This window comes from Prionailurus bengalensis, chromosome A2 (assembly GCF_016509475.1).
Source record: "Prionailurus bengalensis isolate Pbe53 chromosome A2, Fcat_Pben_1.1_paternal_pri, whole genome shotgun sequence".
In the NCBI taxonomy this organism is placed as follows: Eukaryota; Metazoa; Chordata; class Mammalia; order Carnivora; family Felidae; genus Prionailurus; species Prionailurus bengalensis.
The window spans coordinates 3,323,893-3,340,387 of NC_057348.1; the positions used below are offsets into that span (position 1 = coordinate 3,323,893).

Below are 16,495 nucleotides of genomic sequence, written 5' to 3' on the forward strand. Positions count from 1 at the left end.
CTTGGGGTCTCAGGGAGGACTTGGGCTTTTCCCCCAGGGAGGTGGGAGCCCTGAAGGGCTGTGGGCCGAGGAGGGCAGACTTGAGCCCTGTGTTCACAGGTGCCCTCTGGGTGCTGCGGGGGGCAGGACTCTGGGATGAGTGGGGAGCAGATAGGCCTCTGTGAGCATGAGGGGTGACCCGCGGGCCCAGGGCAGTCCTGCAGGCTCGTCAACACCCCGCTTTCCTGGCACTCGCAATCTGCCTGGATCTGAGCCTCACTTCCAGGCCTGTCACCTTCTAGACCGAGCCCCACGGGACCGAGGACGACCTTACTCTCTCCCTGTTTTCCCTCGGTCACAAAAAAGGGCCCAAGATCCCTGCCCCAGGAAGTGCAGATTGTGGGGCCGCCCCTCCCGTTGAGTGAGTGGTCCTTGTAGGGCCTGAGACGCTGTCACCTGGGGCACGTGCTGGGCCCAGGGGTCGTTCTTCCCGTCCTGCCCCGTCCGCCAGTTCCCAACAGTGCAGTGGTGGCAGGCGGTGGCAGGCTGAGCCCCTAAAGGGAGCGCCCGCTGCCCGCCACAGCCCTGTCCCTCTCTGGATGCTGCAGGCGAAGAAGGCGGCCAGACAGTCACAAAGCACAGAGCCCTCGAGGAGACCCAGCCAGAAGGAGAAGAGAGGGCGCCCCGAGGAGAGGCCCCGAGCCAGGTCGGACCCGCCTTGCCTCTCCTCCCGCGGCTACCTGGGGGCCCACCTGCCCCATTCTGGCCCCTGCGGCTCCCGGCCTCCTGGGGATCCGTCCCCCCTCACCCCGTACAGGAGGGACCCGACTTCCGAAATCAGTCTTGGAGATAGATCCAAACCAAGTGGGGCCCCGTCAGTAGGAAGCACTGCTCCAGCCTGAGGTTCTGCCCCCAGTGGACGCCACCCCACGTATCTGGTTGTCTCGCTGGGGGTGTTCCTGGCATTGAGGGGGTGGGGCCAGCTTGTTGCCCAGCCCCCCACAGGGCCCGGATGTTCCTCAGAGAGCGACCCGCCCCTTGTCAGCAGTGCTGAGGGGGGGACCCTGTCCCCCAGACCAGTGGTCCTCAGACTGGAAATCCAAGCCTGGGGGGATACAGCCCATCCCCCTGCCCGCTTGCTAAGCGGGAATCCAGCATCAGCGAATGAACCTTCCCGATGGGAGTTTGGCAGCTGCCTAGACCAGGTCCCAATGGGCCCTGATCCCTCCTCCCCGGCCACGCACACAGAGGCCCCCGGGGGCAGGAGGGCCATGGCAGGGCAGGGGGGGCTACGCGGCAGGCGAGGGTAGGGCTAAGGGGTGTGACTCCACAGGCCCCCCAAGGTGGAGCGGACCCGGAAGCGGTCAGAAGGGTTCCCGCCCGACCGGAAGGTGGAGAAGAAGAAAGGTGAGGAGGGCAGGCCACCGGGGCAGGTCCTCTGCTCCCGTGCACATGCACGGGTCGAGGAAGCTGGTCGGGTGGCGGGACCGGGCCAGGGTGGCTTCTGCGGCTGCAGTCACGTGCAGGTGCTGCATTCTCTCCTGGCCGCAGAACCTTCCGTGGAGGAAAAGTTGCAGAAGCTGCACAGCGAGATCAAGTTCGCCCTGAAAGTCGACAATCCGGTGAGACCCTCCTCGGGGTGCGGAGGTTCCTCCAGGCCAGGCAGTCCCCCAGCCCCTCGTGTCTGGAGCCCCTGAGAAGTTCTGGGAAGCTGAGGCAAACCCTGGGTCTCGGTTCACCTGGCGTCCTCCAGCAGGGGGCGCCACCCGGGGTGTGCTGCTTGGTGTCCCCACAGGTGGCACCGAGCGGTCCTCCAGGTTCTGGGTCTCAACCACCACCCCTGGGGGTCCCTGTCGCTCCGCCTGCCCCCCAGGGCACTCCCTAGGGTCCCCTCAGCTAGGTGCCGCCCCTCCTCCTCTCCCCACCCTGCAGGATGTGAAGAGGTGTCTGAATGCGCTGGAGGAGCTGGGGACCCTGCAGGTGACCTCACAGATCCTCCAGAAGAACACAGATGTGGTGGCCACGCTGAAGAAGGTGCGGTGGGATCCTAGCAGCGGAAGGGCCTGGTGGCCGGCGGGGGGTAGGGGTCCTGAGGGGCACGGCCTGGGAGGTGGCGGCCTTGGAGGCGGGGCTCTGGCGGGAGGCGAGACCCGCTGCGTCTCCTGAGCGGGGCCTCTTGTGGGTCAGATCCGCCGTTATAAGGCCAACAAGGAGGTGATGGAGAAGGCCGCAGAGGTCTACACCCGGCTCAAGTCTCGGGTCCTGGGACCAAAGATCGAGGCCATCCAGAAGGCGACCAGAACTGGGACGGAGAAGGAGAGGGCCGAGGTGGAGAAGGCAGAGGAGGCGCTGGCTGGAGAGGAGGCCCCCACGGAGAGGGCGGAGGACGAGCTGAGCGCTGGTGAGGAGCAGGGCGGGAGCCCTCGTGGACCCTCAGAGCCAGACAGCACGGGAAGCCGTGCGTGCGTGGGGGCCGCGTGTGGGAGCGTCGCGGGACAGGCTGGCTGGACCTGGGAGGGCCAGGGGTGGGCTGAGAGGAGAAAGAGGGTGTTTCCCGAAGGGACAGTGGTGCTGGGTCCCTCAGCGACAAAGGGGCTGTCGCGCTGTCCTTCCCGCTAGGGTTACCGGGTGCTGATGGGGGCTGCGGAGAGGCGTTCCTTCCTCAGACCTGAAGCCTCCGCAGCCCCAGGGCCGGCCTGCAGGGGGCGTCTCCTTATTTCTGGCCCCAGACTCCGCACACGTGTTTCCCCGCGCATTTACCAGTCGCTCCCTGTCTCAGGCTCGTATGTGCGGGGGCCCAGAGCCGGCTGCAGAACCCGGCACGTGCCCCAGCCTGACGGACGAGCAGTCCCGATGGGTCTGGGAGGTGTGGGCCGGGGGCATGTGGTGGGTGCCCTGCGCCGGGGCCCTCGAGGTGGGTGGAGGCTCCTTTAGGGCTCCTGTCCCCAAAGCAGCTCGCTCGCTTGCTCCCGGCGGGCAGGGCCACGGGGTCACGAGCCCTTCTCCCACCCAGATCTCTCAGCCCCGGTGAACGGCGAGGCCACGTCCCAGAAAGGGGAGAGCGCGGGGGACAAGGAGCAGGAGGAAGGACAGAATTCCGAGGAGGGGCTGGGGTGCGGCTCCTCTGAAGAGCCCTTGCACAACAAGTAAGTATCGCCGGGGGCCGCGGCCACGGGGGCAGCTTCCTGAGAAGGCGCCCACCGCGCGGGCTGCTCGCACCCGCCACCCCTGCCGCTGACCCGTGGGTCCCCCATCCAGGGAGCTGCTCTGGGCCCGGCCCCCCGGGAGGGTGGCTTCCTCCCGTCGCTCCGGGAACGGGCGCGTGGGCTCCTGGGTGCGGACGCCGCCCTGGTGAGGACCCTGGGTCCGCCCTGCGGCCCGGCTGGGGCGGCGGAGGGCGCTCCGGACACGGCCGCGCTCCCGGGGCGCTGGGTCTCTGCTGGCGGTGGGGGGCCACGTGCTCACCCGCACCCATGCTGTGTCCCCACCAGCAGCGCGCAGGAGGCCCCCGAGCTGGACGCGCCCGGGAAGGAGCGGCAGGAGCGCTCGAGGGTGCGGATAACCTCAGAGTCCCTGGACGAGGAGGACAGCTGAGCCCCGGCGGCCAGGCCCACCCGTCGCACGGAGATGCCCCAGGCCTGCCCCGGCCCCCGCCCACCACCCACGGAGCAGAGACCTGCTGGGGAAGCGCTGTGCTGTCCCTTTGTATCTGTCCCCTGGGTTGTTTTTCTGCCTAACTTCTGTGATTTCCAACCAACATGAAATGACTATAAAGGGTTTTTTTAATGAAAGTCACTTTTATTGACTTGGTTGTCTAGTGTTGCTGGGGCAGCTGTCCAGGACCCGTCCAGGGACGAAGGATTTAAGCCGTAGCATTCACAGCGAACGTGAACTTGGTTGCGAAGGTGCCCCTGCCTGGCCTGGCCCTGCAGGGCTGACGGTGAGGGAGAGTGGGGGTGGGGGGTGGGTCTTTATAGAAGTAACAGGGGTTCGAGTGGAGGCTGTGGTCTGACCCTCCTGCGTGCGGCCGCCCAGCACCCAGGCGGGAGCAGGGACCCAGCGGGCGGGCCTGGGCCCGGAGGGTAGAGACCGTGCTTCTCTGTTCCCAGCCAGGCTGCAGGTGGCTCTGGGACCCCCGAGGCAAGATTCAGGGTCCCCAGAAGCAGTAGCTCGGGGCATTCGAGCCATTCAGGCTTGGGAGCTGCTGTGGGCGGGCCAGTGTCCTTGATGTTCCAAGGGTGTGAGCACTGGGGGCAGGACTTGCTCTGTGACCTTGGATGAGTGGCACTCCCACCCCGGGCTTCTCATTCCTCACCTGTGTAAGGATCCCAGGCTCACGGGGCCATCACGCGGATTCAGACAGACCCCCGCACTGGGCAGTTGCTGGCTAAACAGTGGTGTCCACTGTATGTGACTTACCCTGCCCTGGCCAGGAGCCTCCGTTCCCACCGAGGCCGTGGTCAGCCTGGGACTTCCTGAGCCTGGCGCCCCTCATTTGGTTTGGCTGGACTGGAGCTCCAGCTACTGTGCTCAGCTTGTGTGAATGACTGTGTCCAGCATCTCTTCCTGCGATGACAGTGCGTGAGGGACACCAAGGAAGGACGGGCCCGAGGGGCTTCCTGACCCGTTCTCCGTGTCTCACGTGGCCAGCGCCCAGGAGCCTGGCGACCCTTTGGGGGAAGGCTGGTGTCGCGTCCTGGGCTCAGAGCACCGCAGCGTGTGTGAGAAGGGGCTATGGTCCTGGGCCCTGACCGGGGGGGTCGAGGGTGGGATGCGGGTTCTGGGAAGCGGGGTCTTCCTTGGCAAGGGTCCCCCCGGCCGGAGGACAGGTGAGGCCCAGGGAGAGCGCGCCTGGCGTCCTGTATCCCCATGTGCCACCCCGGTGTGGCTGCCCTGGGCATTTGGGGAAGTGTGGCCCGGAAGGATGGGGTGCTGCATCACAGCTGTTCTCCAGCCTCGACCAAGTGTGGGGCCTACCTGAACGTGCTGAGCACCTGCGGTCACATACCCGCCCCCACCGTCCCAGGGCCCCGTCCCATGCGGGGAAGCTCTGCTGGTCCTTCCTCAGAGGCCTCAGCCCAGGTGCTTGGAGGGCCACAGAGCATCAGCTCTGGGTAGGCCCAGGTGGGAAGCGGCCCGTCCAGTCCTCCAGCCGGCCCGGGGCATAGCCATGGCTGCTGGCTGCCGCAGCTTGACCCTCACAGAGCCCCCTGGCCACACTGAGCGTTGGCAGAGGTGGAAGGAGCCTGCCTCGGGGTGACAGTGGCCTTCTGGTACATTCGGCCGCAACGGAACATGGTTTGCTGAGGGCGTATGCTTCTAGAGCGAGGATAGAGCCGGAAGCCCAGGAGGGAGGAGCAAGAGAACTGGACGGAACCTTCTAGACTTAGGCACGTGTCCGTTTCTCTTTCTTAACAGGAGTGCTTGCTTGAGATCCTCAGGCAAACACCCTCCGTCAGCGGTCTTAGCAACCCTGGGCCCCCAGACCCGGAGGAGAAGGGGTAGACGGTGCGGGCAGGCCTAGAGCCGGGTGCGTGGTGCTGCTGAGCTCACGGTCCTTGGTGCCCCCGCTGGGGCGAGGCAGCACAGGGTCCAGACCTTCGGGGAGGGGGAGCCGGTTTGGGGCCGGGGAGGAAGCCCCGCAGAGGGCCCCCGTGGGCCGGGAGCGGCCTACACCTGCTGCCCGCCGGGCGGCAGGGCGAAGGGCCCCACCAGCCAGCAGAGCGGCGGGCCGTGCTGCACGCTGTCCAGCACCTGCTCCAGCTCTTGCCAGGCCCGGCCCACGCCCTCGTGGCTCCGCGCCAGGCGCTCTGCCGGCAGCTGCTGGACCGAGCTGGCCGAGGAGACCAGGCCGTAGAGCTCACACAGGCTGTGCCGCGCTCGCCCGACACGCTGCTGGAGCTCCTCGGGGAGGCCCTGGAGGCCGGAGGCCAGGGAGCTGTAGGCCACGTGGAGCTGCTGGATGAGGCTGCAGGCCCTGGACAGGGCCCCGGAGTCCGGCACCTGCGGGAGTGGGGAGCGAGGTAAGCAGGGGCGGAGGGAGAAGAGCGGGAGCCTCAGCGTTTGGTTACGCACCTCTTGGGTAGCGCCTTCCTCCTCTCTGCTGCTCGGACCCTGGTCTGGAGGTGACTGGCCCTCTGGAGCCCGCTCGGCCTTCTGAATCTAGAAAGAAAGAGACGCCAGCGGAGAAATTGCAGCTGGTCCCCTGGGGACGTTTGGGTCTGGCCCTGGAGCCTCACGTCTAGACCTTTCCTGGGCATGGTGGAAAAGCCACAAAAAAATAAAATCCTTTAATAAGAAACGAATTAAAAGGTCTCTGAGGTGCCTTACAGAGTCCCCCTCTCTCGTGTCCCACATCCCTGCTTCGGAGGCGCATTCTGAACCGGGTGCCTCTTGCTGCCATGGAAGCCACCCCAGAGGCCCCACTGTCCATCACGTGCTGGGAGTTTTGCAGGAATCTCCCGGGTCCAGCCCGTTCTCCCATCAGCAGCTAGGGACCCCCTAGAAAAACCTAGGTGGGGTCAGGCCACTCCTCAGTCCTGGGTGCCGGGGGGGTTGCTGGGGGGCATCCCTGGTCCCCACCTCCTCCATGCCAGGAGTCCCCCCCCCCCCCCGCCCCGGTTGTGACAACCACAGACATCCCCACAGATTGCCAAGTGTCCCTGGGAACAGAATCACCCCCCCAGGGGACACTTCCTAGGTTAAGGGGTTCCACTGGCCCCCAGGAGCCTTTACATTATGTTGACCACCTCTCACCTGCTGAGGTCGTGGGAGGCTGCACACACAGGGCAGTGACTTACAGACCTTGAGGTCACCCTGGGTGGTGCCGTCTAACCGCTTGGAGATGCATTCTGGTGTCTGGGGTGAGCACGGCTTTACTTGTTATTTTTCCCCCATAATTGACCCTGGCTTTCCCCTCCGCGGCACTGCTAACAGTGGCACTGGTTCTGGATCATTCTGTGTGCTGTACTATTGGTGTCCTGGGCACTGGGGGTGGGGGTGGGGGGCTGAGCAGCATCCCTGACCCCACCCACTCAAGGCCAGGAGCACCATGTCCTGCAGTTGTGACAGCCACAGATGTCCCCAGACACGGCCCAGTGTCCCAGGGGCCTGTTCACTCCCGTGGAGATCCCGCTGGATCGGACCCACGGTCTTCGTGCTGTGGCCCACGAGAGACTGTGGGGCGCCGACTGAATCACCGTTGTGTGGGTGTAGCCTGGGGATCTGGATTCAGGCAGCATTGCTGAGTTCTTCACTGCATGTGTATCTAAACATCTAAGAGCCATGACCTTGGAGACCGGGAGGTCCTCAGAGCTGGGGGACCCTCGCCGTCTGCACTGGCCACAGGGGGCTGCCGCTGGACTGGGCTCAGCTCCGCCTCTGGCGCAGAGCAGGAGCCGACACGAGAAGCCTCCGTGGGGCTCAGTAGATGCCCGTCGGGTCACCACACGTGGATGGGGGAGCGTGGGGAGGGGAAGGCTCTTACCAGCTTGAAGGCGTCCTCCAGCTGGGCCAGCGCGGCCCTGGCCTGGAACTGGCCGTGTTGCAGGTGGCTCAGGGCGTGCTCAAAAGCCCGCTGGCGGAAGCCGGGGGCCAGGTCGCCCAGACGCACAAAGTAGCTGCGCTGGTCGGCCGTGAGCACCCTTGGCTCAGGCTCGGAGGCGGCAAGCTGGGCTGCAGGGAAGAGGGCATCACTGGATCCGAGAGGCCCCGGGCTTGGGTTTTACAGAAGTCCAGCCCCGTGGGAGGTGGGCCGGCCATGCCGTTCTTACCTTGCTCCTCGGCATCCAGGGGCTGGAAGACATCCCCCAGCTCCTTCAGCTCGTCCCGGAGTGTCGCGAAGCTCGTGGGTCCTTCATGGCCGCGCGCGGTGGCCACGTGCCCCGCATCCTCCCTGCCCAGGGTGGCCCCCTGGGGACGTGTTGCTTCAGCGGTGGCTTCCCGGACAAGGTCCAGGCCTGCACCAAGTGTGTCCGGGGCGCTGGATACTCCGGGGGACAGAGCTTCCCCTCCTTTGCGGGGGGCACTGGAGCTGGTGAGTCCGCCCCACGCAGGGTCCCGGGTGCCAGGTAACCAGTTCTGAATGGTGCCGAGACCAGTCTGCACTGCTCCCTTGGCCACGTTCCCTGCCCCTGTCACCCCAGCGGACACTGTGTCTTTGGTGCCTGTGACAATATTCTTGGTGATGTCCAGGCCGGTCTGGACGGTGCCCTTGGCCACGCCCAGTGCGCCTGTGAGCCCAGTAGATAGGGTGTCCTTGGTGCCCGTCAGGACGGTCTTTGAAGTGTCCAGGCTGGTCTGGACAGTGCCCTTGGCCATGTTCACTGCCCCTGTCACCCCAGCGGACACGGTGTCTTTGGTGCCTGTGACAATATTCTTGGTGGTTTCCAGGCCGGTCTGGACGGTGCCCTTGGCCACGCCCAGTGCGCCTGTGAGCCCAGTAGATAGGGTGTCCTTGGTGCCCGTCAGGACGGTCTTTGAAGTGTCCAGGCCGGTCTGGACAGTGCCCTTGGCCATGTTCACTGCCCCTGTCACCCCAGCGGACACGGTGTCTTTGGTGCCTGTGACAATATTCTTGGTGGTTTCCAGGCTGGTCTGGACGGTGCCCTTGGCCATGCCCAGTGCACCTGTGAGCCCAGTAGATAGGGTGTCCTTGGTGCCTGTGACAATATTCTTGGTGGTATCCAGGCCGGTCTGGACGGTGCCCTTGGCCATGGTCACTGCCCCTGTCACCCCAGCGGACACGGTGTCTTTGGTGCCTGTGACAATATTCTTGGTGGTGTCCAGGCCGGTCTGGACCGTGCCCTTGGCCATGCCCAGTGCGCCTGTGAGCCCAGTAGATAGGGTGTCCTTGGTGCCCGTCAGGACGGTCTTTGAAGTGTCCAGGCCGGTCTGGACAGCCCCTTTGGCCACATTCATGGCTCCAGTCACCCCACTGCACACGGTGTCCTTGGTGCCTGTCAGGACGGTCTTTGAAGTGTCCAGGCCGGTCTGGACCGTGCCCTTGGCCATGCCCAGTGCACCTGTGAGCCCAGTAGATAGGGTGTCCTTGGTGCCCGTCAGGACGGTCTTTGAAGTGTCCAGGCCGGTCTGGACGGTGCCCTTGGCCATGGTCACTGCCCCTGTCACCCCAGCGGACACGGTGTCTTTGGTGCCTGTGACAATATTCTTGGTGGTGTCCAGGCCGGTCTGGACCGTGCCCTTGGCCATGCCCAGTGCGCCTGTGAGCCCAGTAGATAGGGTGTCCTTGGTGCCCGTCAGGATGGTCTTTGAAGTGTCCAGGCCGGTCTGGACAGCCCCTTTGGCCACATTCATGGCTCCAGTCACCCCACTGCACACGGTGTCCTTGGTGCCCGTCAGGACAGCCTTGGTGGTGTCTAGGCCAGTCTGGACGGTGCCCTTGGCCACGTTCATTGCCCCTGAGAGCCCCGTGGACACGGTGTCTTTGGTGCCTGTGACAATATTCCTGGTGGTGTCCAGGCCGGTCTGGACGGTGCCCTTGGCCATGCCCAGTGCACCTGTGAGCCCAGTAGATAGGGTGTCCTTGGTGCCCGTCAGGACGGTCTTTGAAGTGTCCAGGCCGGTCTGGACAGCCCCTTTGGCCACATTCATGGCTCCAGTCACCCCACTGCACACGGTGTCCTTGGTGCCCGTCAGGACGGTCTTTGAAGTGTCCAGGCCGGTCTGGACCGTGCCCTTGGCCATGCCCAGTGCACCTGTGAGCCCAGTAGATAGGGTGTCCTTGGTGCCCGTCAGGACGGTCTTTGAAGTGTCCAGGCCGGTCTGGACAGCCCCTTTGGCCACATTCATGGCTCCAGTCACCCCACTGCACACGGTGTCCTTGGTGCCCGTCAGGACAGTCTTTGAAGTGTCCAGGCCGGTCTGGACAGTGCCCTTGGCCATGGTCACTGCCCCTGTCACCCCAGCGGACACGGTGTCTTTGGTGCCTGTGACAATATTCTTGGTGGTGTCCAGGCCGGTCTGGACCGTGCCCTTGGCCATGCCCAGTGCGCCTGTGAGCCCAGTAGATAGGGTGTCCTTGGTGCCCGTCAGGACGGTCTTTGAAGTGTCCAGGCCGGTCTGGATGGTGCCCTTGGCCATGGTCACTGCCCCTGTCACCCCAGCGGACACGGTGTCTTTGGTTCCTGTGACAATATTCTTGGTGGTGTCCAGGCCGGTCTGGACCGTGCCCTTGGCCATGCCCAGTGCGCCTGTGAGCCCAGTAGATAGGGTGTCCTTGGTGCCCATCAGGACGGTCTTTGAAGTGTCCAGGCCGGTCTGGACAGCCCCTTTGGCCACATTCATGGCTCCAGTCATCCCACTGCACACAGTGTCCTTGGTGCCTGTCAGGACAGCCTTGGTGGTGTCCAGGCCAGTCTGGACGGTGCCCTTGGCCACGTTCATTGCCCCTGAGAGTCCCGTGGACACGGTGTCTTTGGTGCCTGTGACAATATTCCTGGTGGTGTCCAGGCCGGTCTGGACGGTGCCCTTGGCCATGTTCACTGCCCCTGAGAGCCCCGTGGACACAGTGTCCTTGGTACCCATCAGGATGGTCTTTGAAGTGTCCAGGCCGGTCTGGACGGTGCCCTTGGCCATGGTCACTGCCCCTGTCACCCCAGCGGACACGGTGTCTTTGGTGCCTGTGACAATATTCTTGGTGGTGTCCAGGCCGGTCTGGACGGTGCCCTTGGCCACGCCCAGTGCGCCTGTGAGCCCAGTAGATAGGGTGTCCTTGGTGCCCGTCAGGACGGTCTTTGAAGTGTCCAGGCCGGTCTGGACAGCCCCTTTGGCCACATTCATGGCTCCAGTCACCCCACTGCACACGGTGTCCTTGGTGCCTGTCAGGACGGTCTTCGAAGTGTCCAGGCCGGTCTGGACCGTGCCCTTAGCCACACCCACTGCCCCTGTGACGCCACTGGCCACAGTCTCCTTGGCACCTGAGAGGGCAGACCGGGTCATGCCCAGGCCTCCGTGCATCACACCTTTAGCTGTGTCCACCACGCTGGCCATCCCGGAGGAGATGGTGTCCTTGGTCTTACTCATCTTGGAGCTCACCAGGTCCTTTGCCCCAGAGGTCATCTGGTAAGAAAGGACACGCGTGGTCAAGAGGAGAGCCCGAGGCGCTCCGCACCCCAGACTTCAGCCAGCCTGGTCCCTCGCGTGCATTAGGGCGAAGGACCGTCACCCAGAGAGTCTGCCCGTCGCCTCCCACCTGTACCTACTCTGCTCTCACACTGTCATCCAGCCATGGCCTTCCAGGGCCTGGCCTTCGCGAGCTCTGTCACAGCGCTGGGCAGCGCCCCTGATTGAATAGATCCCCACCGCCAGCGGCCGGTCCCCACACCTCCAGAACCTCTGCCAAAGTCCCCTGGCCTTGGGCTCAGTGCCGGGTGCTGGGTGACATAGTTGGTTCGTCTTGCCTACTCTTCAAAGGGCAGTTTCTCTCATCTGGTCAAACTAACAAAGGGTTGTGGTGGCCTGAGTCGCCACCACTCGCTTTCAACCACAAGCGTGCTGTTTTTAATCCAGAGCTTCTTAACCGGGGTGATTCTACCCTCCGGGGGACCCTGGGTGGCGTCTGCGGACATCTGTGGTCGCCACGACTCGGGGACAGGGTGCCCCAGGCGTCGAGCGAGCAGGGCACAGGGATGCCGTGCAATCCCCCCCCCCGCAGTGCCCAGGACGCGCCACAACCAGGAGGGATCTGGCCGCAAACGGCCACGATGCTGAGATGGAGGGAGCCCCGAAATTTTGTTCTTACCTCTGCCCACCTGCTACCCTGCCTCGTTTCAAGGGGGCACTTGGGCTGTGTGCCTGCAGAGACCTGAGTTCGAATCTCAGCCCTCCGCCCCCTCCCTAGCCCCCCGCTGTGTGACCTCAGGCAAGACACATCCCCTCTGAGCTTTTTGGCTGAAGCCCGGTGACTAACACAACGCCTCCTTCAAGGATTGGGGAGGAAGGGAGTCAAGGTGCCTGAAGCACTTTGCAGGAGACTGAGACTAAGACGGGGAGGGAACAGGGTGTGGCCTTGGCTGTCCCGGGTCTGTTGTAATCTGGGCCAGAAGGGCCACTGGTGTTCCTCGTTCCTTGAGCTGAGGGCAGAGGGGAGTGAAGACTGCAGGGGGGCGGGGGGTGGGGTGGGCGGGTGGCGCCTGGGTGGCCCAGTCCGTGAAGGGTCCGACTTCGGCTCAGGTCACGATTTCGCAGTTCGCGATTTCGAGCCCCGAATCGGGATCGGCACTGACGGTGCGGAGCCCGCTTGGGATTCTCTCTCTCTCCCTCTCTCTCTGCCCTTCCCCCACTCTCACTCGCGCTCTCTCTCAACGTAAATAAGTAAACTTTAAAGAAAAATAAAAAAGACTCCAGGATGGGCGCTTAGGCGTGCCCGGTGAAGCAGTCCTAACAGGGCTGTGGCGCCCTGCTGTGGCCCTTAGCGGTCGGGCATCAGTCACTCCGTCTGGCCCAGCCTTGGGGACGTGATAGCGAGGGGAGAGCCCCGTTCATCTGAGATGGATGGAAGGTGCAGGAAGGTTCCCTAGCCGCGCCTGGCTGTGTGACCTTCAGCAAGCGGCTCGGCTTCTCTGTGCTTTTTGGCTGTCATGTGGGGTACTCTCGCTCCCTTCCTCGCGGGGCAGGTTCACCAGTAAGCAGCACACAGAAAGCACGCAGCCCCAAGCCTGGCGTGCGCTGAGGTGCCAGTGTTTCCGGCCCCTTATTGCTAGAGCGGGAGGCCGTGCGCAGCCTTGCCGCGCCGGGCAGGGGGGCGGTGGTCAGCATTGCACACATTTTGCAGAGGTGGACACGGAAGCCCAGAGGGGAGACTAGGCCTGGAATCCCACAGCAGGACGCACTGGGGTGTCTGCCCTCCCCTTGGCCTACGACAACCCCCTCAGAAGGCAGGAACCAAAACCTCCCCCAGAAGGAGGCGGAGGCCATCAGGCCTCAGGTCCACCAGCCCCTCTCACCTTCTCTGAAGGCGGCGGCTGCTTCTCCCCGCCGGCCGTCTGCTCCAGGTTGGTGGCTGCTGTGGGCACAGGAGCTGGTCAGGCAACCAGGAAGGGTGAGGGACGTGGGCTGGCATCAGCCAACGGGCCCGGGGCCCGTTGCGTAATTGGTGGGCACAGCCTGAAAGGTCAGGAATGTCCCAGCCGCCCTGCCAGGGACAGCAGGAGGTGACATCGACAACCAGTGACTGAGCCCTGCCGGAGGCTCCCCTGGAGCCCTGGGGCTTTGGGCTGCTGGTACGGGAGTTCTCTGGAGTTTTCTACGCCCGGGTCCCGGGCGCTGGACACTCACCCCGGAGGGGACCCGAGGAAGGGTATTAAGGGCCCCGCCCCAGCCGCAGCTGCCTGTCTGGCCTGGGTATGTGGGGCAGGAGTCACTGCCCTGGGGCGCTGGGCGCAGAGTGAGCGAGCGAGCGTCGAGGCCCGGCCCACGCTCCCCTGCATCAGCCCCGCTGAGCAAATGGAGGATAGAGAGTCCCCCGCTCCCTCCCCCCCAGCCCCTGCCGCCAAGGCTATGTGACCCCAGGGAAGCCAGCCCCCTTTGCTGGGAACCAGGGTGGAAACCTTCAGTGAGCTCAGACACGGGGAGCACCCAGTCCCTGGTGCATCAGAAATGGGGTGGGATGCAGGGGAGGGGTTGAGAGACAGGCTGTGTCCACACCCTCGCTGTTGCTGCCCTATTTAGGCCTCAGTTTCCCCCATCTGGTGCCACCTGGGCACGCCAGCCTGGAGTGTCTGTTGAGGTGATGCCGGCACGTGTGAACCCCCACTCCCCCCACAAATGATCAAAAGTCCCTGCTCGGGGATGTTTATTCCCGGGACCCGCCTCTAGAGCCGCCCCCCCCACGGAGATGTCCACTCACCCTGAGCCTGGGGCTGCGGGGACGCACCCGCAGGGTCGGCGACCGGCCGGACCTCTCTCGCAGAACTGTGGGCGCTGGCCACGAGGTTCCGGGCAGAACTGAAGCCAGGCAGGGACCCCAAGAAACTTCCCAGGGTCTACACGGGGCAGGGGGGAAGCGTTAGCAGGGCCAGGCTCTGGCAGGGTGGGGGGAATGCCTTGGACAGCACTGGGTTCCTGCATCCCCTCGGGCCCTTCATCCTGGGTAGACCCCAGGAGGGTGTCTTAGCCTCTCTGAGTCTCAGTTTCTTTGCCTGGGCCACGGGCAGAGTCGGCCTGCCTCCTGTAGACAGAGGAAAAGTTCATCCTCCGGGTCTCCAGAGGTCTTTTCCCTCCACGGCCCCCCCATTTCACGGGTGGGGAAACTGAGGCCCAGAGAGGGGCCATGGCTGTTTCCAGATCACATGGGTAGAGAAGGAGCTGAGGGTTGCTTGTGTCCCCCCCGCTCCCCCCACCCTTCAGCTTGGGACCGGAGGGGACAGTTGGTACCATGGCTCGCAGAGCCTTCCCACCCCACCCTTCCCAGGCCCTCCGGACCCCGGTACCGTGAAGGTCACCTTCCCAAGGTTCCGGGGGGTCCCCAGGTCCTGGCAGGGATCTCCCCCACCGCACCTCCCCTCACCTTGCCCTTGGGTTTGGGAGGATCCCGGCCTCCTTCATCTTGGGCAGACATGGTAATATGCTGAGCAGCTGGAAAGGGGCGGAGAGGGTGTGTGAATCGGGGGGCTCCCGGGCCTCCTGCCGCACCCCTCCCGCGCCGGCCACACCCCTCCGGCCCAGCCTCACCCTGGCGTTGCTCACCTGGGGTGCGTGAGGGTCCCTCAGAGCCACAGGCGGTGCAGCTGGGGGCTGGCTCTGCTCTCGGCTACCAGGCCTTATAGGGTCTGGGGCAGGCCCGGGCCCGGCCGGCAGAGGCAGACGGCCAGCGGGCCGGGGGAGGGCCTTGGGCGGTCACGTGCAGCCTGCCCAGCCCAGCGTGGGCCCCGGGCCCAGGACCTTTCCCCTGCTATCCGCACCGGGCGGCCTCTGCCCACGGCACGCCCCCCCACCCCGGGCAAGGCCGAGGGATTTGCGGACCATCCCCTGCCCCCAAGGCACTGCCCACATGCTGTCTCGGCCTCCGGTTTCCACCCACGAAGTACACTTCAGAGCTCTGCTCTGCCGCGACCCCTTGGCCAGTTACCATCCACCGGCCTCAGGTTCCTCTCCCAGACGCCCTCCCCGTGGCCCGCGGGGTCCTGCTTTCTGCCTGCCCTCCCCTCCTCCAGCTCTCTCCCCCTCGCCCGCTCTCCTCCAGCCACGCGGGACTCCTCACGGTTCCTCCAGCACGCCAGGCATGGTGCTGCCCCGGGACCTTTGCACATGCTGTTCTCGCTACCCGGCGAGCCCTTCCCCACAATGCACAGCTCCCCTCCCTCAGGCCTGTTTCACTCCGAGCTACGTCTCCTGCGGCAGAAATGTACCTGGCACACGGTCAGCCTGTAAGGGACGTTTGGCTGGATGGGCCAGCTCATAGGATAGTTCCGAGTGTGAAATGTGGTCAAGCATGGGACCTGTTTGCCCCAGTGGCGGGTACCGAGCAGGGACTCAACAAACGTGAGCTTCGCATCGCCCGGGCGGGGAGAGAGGAGCCCGGTCTCGCCTGAGCAGGGAGGGGATGCGTCACTCTCCGGGAGGGACTTCCCTTGATAAATTAGGACCAAAATGCGGATGGATACAGAGTGCCGAAAGAACAGGGGGATCCTGGCAGTGAGATGCCGGCCTGGTGGGCTTGGGACAACCCACGGTGGCTTCCTGGAGGAGGCATCCTGGGCCGGAGACCACAGAGCCAGGAAGTGGCAGGGACAGGATTCAAACCCAGACCCAGAGCCTGTGTACAGGGTGGGCTGACGGTGGGTAGGGGCACAGGCCAGCAGAGAAGTGACCTCTGTCCCCGAGCTAAGTCTCCCCCCTGCCCGCCCCTGGGACAGGGGCCCCAGCTGCACGCTGGTGGAGACCCAGTTGGCCGTTCTGGGCGCTGAGCTGGGAGGAGGGAGGGTTCAGACACAGCCCGATGACCCCCAGGTCATCTCCTTGGAGCAATCGCGTGTTTACCAAACAGTTGGGGAACAAAAGGCGGATGTCCCCCAAACTCTGTCCTCCCAGCCAACGCTTCCCAAAGGTGGCAGGGGAGGCGGGAACCCCTGGGTGGGCCCCTCCCCTTCCCACAGGGCCGCCGCGGCACAACGATGGCGGAGAAACCCAGCAAAGACCATCAAAGTGCCCGTAAACACCGCCCCCCTCTGCCCACAGCCCTCCAAGCCTCTGCCCTCCCTGGGGGAAAACCTGAGTCCTCCTCCCGCCCCTGGCCCCCATCACCTCCCTGTCCTCCCCTCTTCCCTTTCTCCCCTTGACTCACTCTGCTGCAAACACACGGGCCTCCTCACGGTTCCTCCAACACACTCGGCCCGCTGCTGCCCCAGGACCTTTGCACCGGTGGTGCCCCCTGCCTGGAACGCTCCTTGGTCTTTGCTTCTATCTCACCTCCTCAGACAAGTCTTCTTGGCCCCTTCGTCCCCTGTTAAAAAATATACACCCCTCCTCCTGCCCTCACACGCTCCCCATCCCTCAG

At 64.6% G+C, this 16,495-nt stretch overlaps 2 protein-coding genes across 10 annotated transcripts in view; one reads left to right on the top strand and one right to left on the bottom strand.

The window, feature by feature from the left end:
- The window catches only part of HDGFL2 (HDGF like 2), a 20,644-nt gene extending 16,870 nt beyond the window's left edge, over window positions 1-3,774 (top strand). For 2 of the 3 annotated variants that reach the window (XM_043586223.1, XM_043586225.1), the window contains exons 10-16: window positions 588-685; window positions 1,313-1,386; window positions 1,531-1,601; window positions 1,912-2,013; window positions 2,167-2,380; window positions 2,993-3,125; window positions 3,471-3,774. In XM_043586223.1, the coding sequence (XP_043442158.1) occupies window positions 588-685; window positions 1,313-1,386; window positions 1,531-1,601; window positions 1,912-2,013; window positions 2,167-2,380; window positions 2,993-3,125; window positions 3,471-3,573 (795 nt within the window). In that variant the 3' untranslated portion in view covers window positions 3,574-3,774. The remainder of the gene's footprint in view (window positions 1-587; window positions 686-1,312; window positions 1,387-1,530; window positions 1,602-1,911; window positions 2,014-2,166; window positions 2,381-2,992; window positions 3,126-3,470) is intronic. The other variant, XM_043586224.1, reaches the window with a different exon arrangement.
- PLIN4 (perilipin 4) lies at window positions 3,756-14,817 on the bottom strand. 7 transcript variants are annotated; one of them, XM_043586209.1, is made up of 10 exons: window positions 14,686-14,817; window positions 14,507-14,574; window positions 13,847-13,982; window positions 12,945-13,018; window positions 10,488-11,058; window positions 9,003-10,388; window positions 7,752-8,210; window positions 7,466-7,653; window positions 6,055-6,141; window positions 3,756-5,982 (listed from the first exon to the last, which is right to left on the bottom strand). In XM_043586209.1, exons 2-10 carry the CDS (start codon window positions 14,555-14,557, stop codon window positions 5,650-5,652), a joined length of 3,285 nt encoding a protein of 1,094 aa, XP_043442144.1. In that variant the 5' UTR covers window positions 14,558-14,574; window positions 14,686-14,817; the 3' UTR covers window positions 3,756-5,649. The 7 variants fall into 7 exon arrangements, with proteins under 7 accessions (XP_043442144.1, XP_043442148.1, XP_043442146.1 ...); XM_043586213.1 differs by having other exon boundaries at window positions 9,003-9,695; window positions 9,993-11,058; XM_043586211.1 differs by having other exon boundaries at window positions 9,003-9,431; window positions 9,630-11,058.
- Between the last annotated feature and the right edge of the window lie 1,678 nt (window positions 14,818-16,495).